This window comes from Pagrus major, chromosome 18, assembly GCF_040436345.1.
Source record: "Pagrus major chromosome 18, Pma_NU_1.0".
Taxonomy (NCBI): domain Eukaryota; kingdom Metazoa; phylum Chordata; class Actinopteri; order Spariformes; family Sparidae; genus Pagrus; species Pagrus major.
The window spans coordinates 29,525,167-29,537,088 of NC_133232.1; the positions used below are offsets into that span (position 1 = coordinate 29,525,167).

General features: G+C 43.3%; 1 protein-coding gene across 1 annotated transcript; it reads left to right on the plus strand.

The window, feature by feature from the left end:
• The first annotated feature begins 4,073 nt into the window (after window positions 1-4,073).
• Window positions 4,074-5,918, plus strand: sox3 (SRY-box transcription factor 3). Its single transcript, XM_073486942.1, has one exon. It carries the CDS (start codon window positions 4,250-4,252, stop codon window positions 5,144-5,146), a length of 897 nt encoding a protein of 298 aa, XP_073343043.1. The 5' UTR covers window positions 4,074-4,249; the 3' UTR covers window positions 5,147-5,918.
• Window positions 5,919-11,922: the final 6,004 nt, after the last annotated feature.

Sequence of the window (11,922 nt, forward strand, 5' to 3'; positions counted from 1 at the left end):
TATTTATGCTACGAGAAAAAACTTTGATAAAGTTCCTGCAACAGTTCTGCCTCTGCGATGCTATCAAATCAGGTTTTTATCATACCTGTTGCTAGACTAGCTCATAACTTTAACTTCTGAATGTGCCAAAAATGTTTCCAAAGCAGCATCCAGGAATTAATAATAATAATAAAAAAGCATTTTGAGGTTTTTTAGGCAGCTTTAGCAACAATTTCCTGAAATGAAACAGTGAACCATGACTGGAGATTGCAAAAAAAAAATAAAATGTGAGGTGATATAAAATATGTTTTAAAGGTCTGAAGATATGACAGAGTAAAAACGCTCCCTCAGCCATGACTCTGCGTTACGCACAGGCATTAAACATTTAAAATCTATTTTTATGAAGTTTTTTTTTTTAGTTTTTTTTTAGTCGACGGCAGCTCTTATGGGTCAGATAAGTCAAATTACCATCAGGAATACTACACCCTGCTTTGTGACATAAAGAGATGATAATAGCAGCACTTTTATTCCTCTAAATGACCCGTGAATATTATTTTACCTGTGTTGAACGGGGAGGACGCGACCATTCACGCCGACACAATAGGAACAGCAGACCGTGCGTAAATTGCATCTTCATTTGCATTCCTCGTCCAAAAAAAAAAAAAAAAAAAATCATGCAAATCTTAATGAGACAGTCTCCATTGTGGCTGTAATTGAAAAGCCATTCTTTGTTAATTACTGTTTCTCAAAGGCCTTGTCCTGCAGTCACTGAGCTGAAACAAAAAAAAGTTATTGATTCTGGAGGTCGCCAGGTTTTTAAAAAAAACACGGACTCGTGAAATAATGTTGTTTATTGTCGGTCGGAGATGTGACTTCTGATTATAAAATACACCTCTCCGTGTTTGGAAAGCGTCAAAAATAAGACGTCAATAAAACCAGCTTGTAACAGCAGGCTTTGACGATAAAAAAAAAATAAAAGGCAATAAAAAAAGGCAATAAATTACAAGCTATTATCAGTTACTTATTTGCAGCTGAATGGCGGACATGCAGCGCCTGTGTCCCGTCGTGTAATATTGAAGTTGAGCGCATTTGGTCCGTCATGAATTGAAATTGTGTGGCCATAAAGCTCCATTGACAGCCGGGCAAAGGATGCGGACATGCGGGAGAACTGAACCCGTTTCAAAGGTGGGATTAATGTCGTTTTGTGTCAATTAGTCGACATGAATAGATTCAAATTCCCGTAAAGCTCTTTGCAAATATAACTAACATGTTTTTTTTTTTTTTTTGGTTGTTGGCTTTATTTTCCAGGCCCCGAGGCCACAATTAGACTTTAGCCTCAACAAAACCCTTTATGTCCTTAATGATTCCTGTCAGATTTAACATCAGTGTGAACGTTAATATTTTGCTTTCGATAATCCGACGAGAAACACAATGAATTCATCTGATTCCTCCTCAGGAATGGTTGTGAGAGCGTCACGCTTCACGCACAATTCATCCAATTTTTTTTTTTTTTTTTTTTTTGAAACATTAAATTAGGATGGAGCTGATTGCACGCAGGTTACATCCTCCCATCAGGACATCCACATATTTCCCAACATTCAACAGTGGGATCCTGCAGCCGTGCGCCCTGAGAGCCCCTTCGGGCTGTCAGGCTCGTTGAGTCTGAATCGGAGCAGACTGCGCTGGTGGTCCTCCGTTCCTTAATTAGGAAATTAGCTGCACAGAGGCCCTCATTACCAAACTCCGGGTTACTACTGCTGTGTTTTTTTCTTCCTCTCTCTCTCTCTCTGTCTCTCCCCCTCTCTCTCTCTCTGTATCTCTCTCTCTCTCTCTCTGCTACCGGTCAATTTCCATAAGAAGATTACAAGCGGATCAGTATTGAGATGTGCCCAGATAAACAAATAACTGGTTCCTGAGAATAGACGACTGCTAATTGGACGTTAGTTTTATTGCTCTCGCTCTGTTTGTGACGCCCCATTGAACGCGAAAATTAAATTCATGAAGTGATGTCTCTTTTCAGCTGATTTACTCACTAACTAGCTATATGGCTGGGGGTGGAGGGTGGGGGGGACTACTATAGGCTTTCCCAGCCTTTAACGTAACACATCATTTTGCCTTGTGTGCCGATGTGTGCAGTTTAATCTCAGAAGTCAGAAACATCATTAACACGTTGGTTTCTGTCTGCCTCTGAGTTTCTGAGCGTAATATACGCAAAATGTGCTTTATTCTTAATGCGATACGTTTTTGTAAAAAAGCGTTGGATTTTGGTGTTCAAACAGAAACTTTTATTCATTCTCGAGGAGAGAGCAGAGCAGCAGTGACTGACATGTTATCTGGTTATCGATAATTGGGAACAAGCAGCTGATTAAAGCTTTAAATCAGAGGGAGCGCTCCTCGTCATTTAGGATTTTCAACTAAATAATCGATTTTCCAAACGGAGTCTTGCATCGCAACGTTTGCTTGAGATTAAATAATGAATTATAAAATAAAAGTCCCTCAGGTGGATGTCTGATAAAACGCAGGAGGCCTGCGGTCGCTGCTGAATTTTTTTTTTTTTTTTTTTGATTTTAAAGCTGCGGGAGGTGAAACGCTCCTAAATGCACATACCGCAACGATCCCCGCAGAGCTCACGCACATACTGAGGTGTTAATAGTTGTTTTCGATGGGCGATTCGCTCTCAATCATTAGCAGGTGTGAGGTTTGCCCTGTTGAGCTGATCGGAGGCGGCGTTTCGGGGTCGTTTGTAAGCGGACACATGCAAACGAGGAGAGGAGCCTCTCCACGGTGATCAGTTTAATAAGCATTAACAGAGAGAAGAGAAAACAAGTCAGCGCTGAACACCAGCTGAAGGCTTCCAGGAGCGACGGGAGCCTGCCTGAGTCTCCAAACTCCCAAAAAAAAAACTTCTCCTGTGGGATTGAAGAGATGGCCCGTCCCCTCCACAAGAGGTCGTTGATGCATTAAAGTTTTGGACTGCGGCTCTCTTCTCTCTCTGCAGACACAGACACACACACGAGCCTCTGATTTCATTTGTCACAGAGAATCAGGGGGCTGTTAGGTGAAAACACGTCGAGGTGATGTGATCAGATAATGAGATTACACCATATTAGTCGTTTGTAAATCAATATATTTGTATTCATAATAGGCCGCCAGCTTTGCTTACACCTCATACTGCGCGTGTTTACGCGTAGATTAATATTATTCTAGAGGGAGTTAAATTTTATTTTTAAGGGAAATTGAATTATTTCAATCACTTCTTGTTCTTTAAATTCATCCAGCGCCGTGAGAGGCTGAGGAAAACTTCCGAGCAGGTGGTCCAAAGGCTCCTCATGAAATAAAAACTGTGTTTGGAGCATTTGACAGCAACTACATCTCCCAAAATAACACTTTTTTAAAAATATATATATATTTTGTGACATGTTTGTCAGCAGGTTGATATTAACGTTTTTTTTTATTGCAAAATGCTCATTTTATTCCAATATTCTGCTTTTTACTTTTACAGTTTGCACTAATTTCACTCCAGTTTTTCCCCTGTTGGGATTCGCCTTTGTAATTTATTAGTTTATTGATATTTATGACTTAATACTCGTGTTTCCCTGCAGCACATGTACACTATCTTTCGTTTAATATGAGGTGAAGTCCTCATGGTGTTATAAAACTGTGCCTCTGTGCGTTTTGGACTCAGTTTTATCCAGATGAGTCCGAAATGTGAAACAAAAAGTTGATAAAATAATCTCTTTGTTGCAAGAAAAAAGATTTTCACTGCGATCTTTGCTGTTTTAATGTCAAAAATCAAACCGCTGCACATGTTTCCGTCACTCGTCTCCTGAATGTTGTGAACACATATATATAGAAAAAACATTTCTCGGCTCTCAGGTTGTTGCGCTGCGCTGCTGTTTTAAAACTTTACCTCTCCCTCCTCCTCTAACCAAAACACGGCGCTGTGCATGCGGGAGCTGCGCGCTGATTGGCCGCCTGCTCCTCATTGTCATGCTGTCAATCCACATCACATGGGTCCGGCCCTATTAACAGATGAGCTTGGCGAGCAACTTTACAGACTTCTGTTTCAGAGCCGTGGGGGACAGAGCAGCTTTGAGCGGAGAGAAACCAGAAGCACCTGCAGACACATTTGCCTCTTTGGGCACAACTTTTTTTTCCCCATCTTCTTATGAGACTGGTCAGTATCTCTACCTCTTTGACTTTTGGCGCTGTTTTGTGAACTTTTTTTTTTTTTTCATGTGCCTGTGAGTGAACACTAAAAGCCGCCTGAATGTATAACATGATGGAAACCGAGATCAAGACCCCGCTCCCGCAGTCCGGCTCGGCGCAGGGCGCAAAGAACAACAGTGTCAGCGACCAGGAGCGGGTGAAGCGGCCGATGAACGCCTTCATGGTGTGGTCCCGGGGACAGCGGAGGAAGATGGCTCAAGAAAACCCCAAAATGCACAACTCCGAGATCAGCAAGCGGCTCGGGGCTGACTGGAAACTTCTGACCGACGCTGAAAAGAGGCCATTCATCGACGAGGCCAAGCGTCTACGCGCTATGCACATGAAGGAGCATCCGGATTATAAATACCGTCCCCGCAGGAAGACCAAGACCTTGCTCAAGAAAGACAAGTATTCTTTGCCCGGAGGACTGTTGGCGCCAGGAGCCAACGCCGTCAACAACTCGGTGTCGGTGGGGCAGCGGATGGACGGTTATGCGCACATGAACGGGTGGACGAACAGCGCGTACTCCCTCATGCAGGACCAGTTGGCCTACCCTCAGCATCACAGCATGAACAGCCCCCAGATCCAGCAGATGCACCGGTACGAGATGGCAGGGCTCCAGTACCCCATGATGTCCTCGGCGCAGACCTACATGAACGCGGCTTCCACGTACAGCATGTCTCCGGCGTACACGCAGCAGACCAGCAGCGCCATGGGACTGAGCTCCATGGCGTCCGTGTGCAAGACCGAGCCGAGCTCACCACCGCCGGCCATCACGTCCCACTCCCAGCGGGCGTGTTTGGGGGACCTGAGGGATATGATAAGCATGTACCTGCCACCCGGCGGGGACAGCGCAGAGCATTCCTCCCTGCAGAGCAGTCGGTTACACAGCGTCCATCCGCACTATCAGACCGCAGGGACTGGCGTCAATGGGACGCTACCTCTCACCCACATCTGAGAGCAGCAGAAAGCAAAAAAGACTGCAAACTTTAAAAAGAAAGAAAGAAAGAAAAAAAAAAAAAGTACTTCGGATACTTGAACTTTTTGGTTGCTAAAGAAAACAACGTTCAACAGTTTTATCTGCATATCTCTCTCGAGTTGTCCATTTTAAGATGAGTTTTTAAATGGACCCACACTGAGCGTTGAAGCCCACCAGAGTAAATTGCATTGCAAAGAGGCTTTTTATCACAAGTATAAGCAATCAACCTTATGTAGAAGAATTGGACTTCTATATTTTAATTAATGCCATATTTTCTCTCTATGAAAAGGCATGTGGCCTCATTAAGAGAGGCTGGTGTGTTTCAGAAAAGCTGGATGGAAAGTTGGTTCATAAATGTTTACACTTAATTTGTAGAATGTCAGTTGTCTCGACTGTGTCCAAAATGTTTTGTAGTCTCTCTCTCTCTCTCTTTTTTTTCTCCTCCTCCTCCTCCCCCCTCATGACCTAGGTTTAAAAATGAAATGTTAAGACTGTGCGGGTCGCAAACGCAAGTTTTATTTATAGTGAGATTTTTTGTTTTTCTTTTCTAGCTTGTGAACCCGATGTGTTTTTTTTTTTTGTTTTTTGTTTTTTGTCACGTGAAAAATGTTCAAATTTTGTTTTTGTAAAAATGTTATTTTCTGTGATGGTTTTGACAGTGTCATGTTTACTCATTATCCTGAACGAAAAGGTTTATTTAAACTGACGTTTCTACATATTTTAAGACCATCCTCTATTCTTAAATGCTGAATAAATTTGTACGAAACATGATTTTGGGACTCTGTCTTGTCTTTTTGTGTGTAAAATGAGGTCTGGAAATAAGATTTTGGTTGTTTTTGTTTTTTAATCTCTGGGGTTCAGGTTGAATCCCCAGCAGTGATTATTTCTAACTCACTGAATAATGTTATTTTCACATTTATAATTAAGTACAGTGATATTTTCACTTTCCTTTTATCTATATCTTCATTTTCCTTTTTAAATTTGGTCTTCCACTTATCTTAAGATTTAAAGAATAATGAGAGAATTATATTTTTCTTTCCTGAACTTAAAAAAAAGCTTAATTTTTCACTTTACATTCAAGAATGTAATTTTACTTAATTCTTAGGCCTTTTTTGAGTTTTTATTTCTGATAACTGGTCAACAATTTAACAGGCTCATCATTTTGGGAATGAGCGTTAGTAGAAAATAAGGGTCGAGTTAATCTCCTCTTGCTTTTTGAATTAGTTTATAAAATATTTGGTGAAAGACTATTTGTCTTTTAAGTTTACCTACTCACGTATTTACTTAGTGGGGACACTTTGAGTATTTAATTCGACAGGCTGTCATCGCTTTGCTGCTTCAGTCAGCTTGAGTGTGTTTTTATCACAATAACTCAAATAGAATATTTCTACTTTCTTATAAAAATAATAATGTAAATAATCTAAATGAATAAGACCAGGACAAATAAAGGGTGTGAGTGTTGCGTCACTTCACATTTAAAAGTGGTGTAAACTTAACATATAAATGTGTATATATATATATAAATACACCCCATGAAACACAAGAGCTGCCAGCTGAAAGTTGTTTTTAGAAAGTTTTGTAAATTTACTCAGTGCTGATGTGACAGTTTATCTAATTTGGAACAGAAAACAAGGTAATAAACAACTTTAAAGAATCCAATCAGTATTTTAATCTGAACTGTTATACGTGTTTATGGGGGATTTTTCTCATTTAGCCTTTCATACACAGAGAAACTTTTCTTGTACTCATTCACATTGGTTTTTAAACTCTCCGGGCACTGTGACGATCCGTCCGCCCTCTGTTTTGGTTCTGTTAAAATCCAGTGAAGACTCAAAGCAGCTGTCCTCTCCGTGGTGGAGTTTATTTTTCAACACATTATCTTGAATATCAGCACGTTAAACTTCCCCTCAACGCGCTCACTGTGGCTGACACTCTAATAGTAATGCAAAGGTGTGCGGTTGAATGGACCGGCAGTGTACTTAAGGATAAATAAGCTGCGGCCACCAAGAGGGCCGAAGCAGTGGCGGTCCTGCTGGCCTTCCCACACTCCCTGTAGGACTTGATCCACGGCTCAGCACAGCGGCCTGGATTAGCCCCACGCACCTTTGTGGAGGGAAAGATTATCCAGACCTCCCTGCATTCACTGACAGGGTCTTAAGTCATTCTAGCGTGCCAGCAGCCACCCGTCACCTAATCACACTTTCCAACTCATTTTTTTGTAATTAAGCAGCTTTTCTCTTCCTGCTCCCCGGTGTCAGAGGTGTTTGCTGTGGGCCGGACGGAGGGACGGTTTTCTAGTCGTTTGTGAGTCTTTGAAAAAATTATGTAACCTCAGGATGGATTTCACCTGCGTGAAAACACCGATATGTGAGTTAACTTTTAACCAAAATGTTGAGATTTTTCTGCTCAGCAACTGATACAAAAAAGTTTTAAGGATTTCAGTTCAGTCAAATATGTTTTCTGTTCTCTGCGATCGCTGCTTTGCTGATCGCATGTCAGAGTGATTTAGGTGCGAAAATCTATGTTCGGGAAAAGGTGTGTGGCATCGAGCTATAGATTGAATGTTCTGGCAGTGAGGCCATCCGAGTTGGACTCCCCACCACCACCACCACCGCCGCCCCCCCATCCCCCCTCGCTCTCCCCCTGCTGAGCGCCCAGAGGGCCTCTCTCTCTCTCCTGTCATGTGGAGCTCTGTGCCCACTCAGCAAGTGCAGGCATATCCCACTTCCATCTGCCTATGACCTCACAGCCCCTGTTTGTTTAACCCCCTCTCCAAAAACTAACCTAATTATAGCCCTGTAGAACATGGATTCAGCGGATTCCCAGTGGATTCTGCCACTGTGTGTCTGCGCGTACCTATGTATGTGTGCAGCGCATGCAAAACTCCAGCTTAACAGCGGCTGCGCTCCAGGCCGTGTTTCAGTCGATCCTGTTTTTAACATGTCGTGTCGCCCCTCTTGTGTCGGAACATGCCCCGCCAGTTACATGACTTGTGGGAGCATATGTGAACAAGGTGGTAAAAGCAACAACAGCAAGTTTTTGGGTGTCTCTTTTGACGTCAGAATGATGAGTGGAAAACTCATTACACAAATCTGGCTGACAGACTTGACGTTGGTGACATCACTGGCTCGCCTGCTTGACCTGCTTGGCAACTTCGAGCAGCAAGGGGGACACACCTTCTGAGCAAATTCTCCTCGACTTGTCACGTAATCTCAAACTCCAATCTGGAAACACCTCTGATGTACAGATCAGACGTCACCTCACGACATAGTTTGAGTGCAAATGGATGCGTGTTAGGGACTGCACCTATGACACAGTCAGACTGTATTGATTTGCTGTGGCTGGGATCTCCAGGAGGGCCCTCTGAGCTGAGCCTGGAGGGGCCTAGAGTGTCCTGTCCAGCCTGGGCAGGCCTGTCCGGAGAGTCGTGTGAGGTACTGAGATTGACAGCAGTGCGGTGTGTATGTGTGAGCGTGTAGAGGTGCGGGGGTTGGGGGGGGTGGGGGTTAATCTCCCTGAACTGGGGCAGATGTTGTTAACGAGCTCCTCTCAGGTCGACTCCCTGCGTGGGAAAATGGCATCAAATCCTCCTGGGGTCAGGGCTTTTGGGCTGACCCACTGAGAGCCATCCCTCTCCACTGCACCGTCCCTCTCAATCCCCTCTCCATTCACTCACCCACTCACTCTCCCTCACTCACCCGAGACACTAGAAAATCACATTTGACCGGTTCTCTACCTCGCCTCTTTTTAAGTACATCCCTGATTTTCAGCTCCTTGCCTGAACGTATGTGAGACATGTTCCCTGATGCAAATGTCTCATTAATGATAGCTGTGGTTGGATCGCCGTGCCTTACACAACCGCAAGGAATGCCGAGTGGGAAATGCTTCAAAGACAAGCATGCCGCCACTCAAGAAACTGCATCCGCCCAGCAGCCAGTTACTCATGTTTATGTCAGCAGAGGGTAAATCAATTGAATTCAGCCCTTATAGACTTTCAGGCGCCCGAGCTGCTATAGAGTAGAGCACATAAAGTAATTAAATGTTTAATTTTTTAAAGGGACAGGTCACCCCGAATGCAAAAATACATATTTTCCTCTTACCTGGATTGTGTTGTGTGAGTTTAAGTGGTACTGGCTGTGGAGATGTCTGCCTCCTCAGCAATGTCTCTTTCCAGAAATCATAATCCACCGACCTTGTTGTGAGTAGTTTTCATGTAGGAACTATTTTCTTTTTGTGTCACCGCTAAGATAGCTAACGTTACAGCTCAGCCGAGGAGGGATGCACCCTGCGCTGTCTCGAGCCTCTCATCCGTGAGTCCTTCTGCATGGTGACACAGTTTCGATAATTTTACAATTGAAACACTCATGTTTTTCCTTTTTTTATTATTTCACTGTGAGATGCAGAATGTTGGGGATACGGGTCGTAGAGATGTCTTCCCTCTCTGAGTGTAATTGAACTAGAGGGCACTTGGCTTCTGGTGCTCGAAGCACCTAAAAAATACATTTAAAAAAACTCAACAGGAGTGTCTTTCTCCTGAAAACATGACCTGGTTACTTAAGATAATAACAACTGTCAGTTGTGAGTAGTTTCATGTAGGAACTATTTTCTTTCTGGAGAAAATAGTTCCTACAGTATGCTCCGAGTGAAACATGAGTGTTTCACTCGGAGCATACTTGCCAACTTTGAGACCTTTAAAAGTTAGGAGGATTTCGAAACCAAAGTGAGAACTGTGTTTGAAGGACAGTGTTTTCTGCATTCTGTTGTTACTGAAATAATTAAAATAACAAAATAAAAACAGCATCAAATAAATTTAATTTCACTTCTAATTCTCAGAGAACAACGCAGAATAATTTGCCCTCTAGCATAAACTTGCCCCTGTCCTTTAAAGAGTGACTCCACGCCACTGCCCTATGTCTGTCAGCCTCTCGATGGGGATTGACACCCTGCGATTGAAACAAAAAAATCGATGTGGCAGATTTCACAGCCCCTTTCCTTTAAAATTTTACGTAAGAAACATGAATTCTTCTCTCCAGGGCGTCTGACAAGAGGCTAGCTAACTAAGCTTACTGACGGTACAAGTCAGCTGAGGAGAGGCACACACGAGTGCCCTGTCCGTGAGTAGATGCACGCCTCCTTCTGTGCAGCAAAACGGTTGATGGGTGTAGTTTGGTAGGAAGAAAATAGTTCCTCCATGAAACTGCTCACAACACGGTCTTTGTATTATCTTTAGTTAACCGGTCATGATTTCTGGAAAGAGACATTGTCTGTCAGTTTTTTCAAATGTATTTTTTGCGGGAGCGCTTTGAGCACCACAAGTCGAGTGCCATTTACTTTCATTAGAGAGAAGGCAAACATCTGTGTTTGGCTGATATCACCAAACCAAACTAGATAGATAGATATATAGGAGGTAAGAGGAAAAATATGTATTTTTGACTTTGGGGGTGAACTGTCCCTTTAAATTGTGAAATGATTGAAACTGAGGAGAAGAGAAAGTACCGAGCACCTGCGAGCATGCTGTTGTTTGACCTGTGTACAGACTGTACACACCGTCACATGCGCTCACTCTGATGTGGCTACTTCTCATCAATCATATCCGGAATGGGCACGTCTCTTTAGCATATCATGTCAACATGCCTGCTTTAGGGGGTTTATCCTGACTTAGGTTTTAATGCGAGGGTCATCCATTAAGGTGTCTGACTCTGAAGGTGTGTTTACTTTGTCCCAGCAGGTGTGTGTGAATATGAGACGTGTCAAATATGAGACGGGATTACCGCCTCTTTTGTCCAGAACAAAACAAACACAAATCACACGAACAGCCGAAATGGGAGGATTCTGTTTTCTCGCTGCGCGTCTTGTTTGTTTAGAGAGTTATTTCTGACGAGGATCCCTTTGACATTTTTTTTTGTTCGGCTAAGCGCTGCTGAGGTTTACTCCAACTTGTTTTAGCTCGTAATTGTGGTTGGAGGAAGATGAGTAAAACCACACACATGCACACACACACACACACACACACAAGAATGAAACTGGATTGAGAGGCCTCTTCCTGAATAACCTGTAAGGGCAATTACATACAAACGGTTGGCTCTAGTGTGCGTTAAGGAAAGCTCAGGCACCGGGCGAGACACTCTAGTGTGTAAAAAGTGTGTCTGCTGCAGATGGTCCCTTTCTGTAGTGCGCATCACTTTGTCTATGAACACTGGAGCATGTAGCGTTGCTTTTAATTTGCCAAACTAGGGTTCTGACCTCACTTCTGACCTGTCTTGGAAGCCTTAAAAAATTGGGCCAAGTGCACGTGTGCTGATGTATATACTATGCCTAGGGACAGTGAAGAGAGTACGGGACCGCTGCAAGACAATGCAGAGTCAGGGGGGGAGAGGGACTTAAGGGGGTGACAAGGGGGAAGATTAGGCCTCTCATCTAGGCCACAGATATTGATTAGTGTTTGTGGAGGACAGTGAGAAGGAACACGGATTGACAGAAACACAATGGCGGTGTGGTGACTGCTGCATCAAAAGCCCTCTGATCATATGGCTATTGTCAGGAGCTGCGTGTTCACCCAGTAACCTGTAAACACACACACACGCAAACACACATACACAACAAACAAAAACATACACGGTTGAGAAAAAGGTAACAAATGCACCCAAAGTGCGAATAAAGATTTATTTTCCTCGGGGAACTGTTCAGTTTCGGGGCACTTTAGTGTAGCACAGTCTGTCTGTGTGTGTGTGTGTCTGTGTGTGTGTGTGTGGTTT

Bases quoted from the DNA above. Each gene is read 5' to 3' on its own strand.
- sox3 (XM_073486942.1), top strand. From the start codon at position 4,250: ATGTATAACATGATGGAAACCGAGATCAAGACCCCGCTCCCGCAGTCC.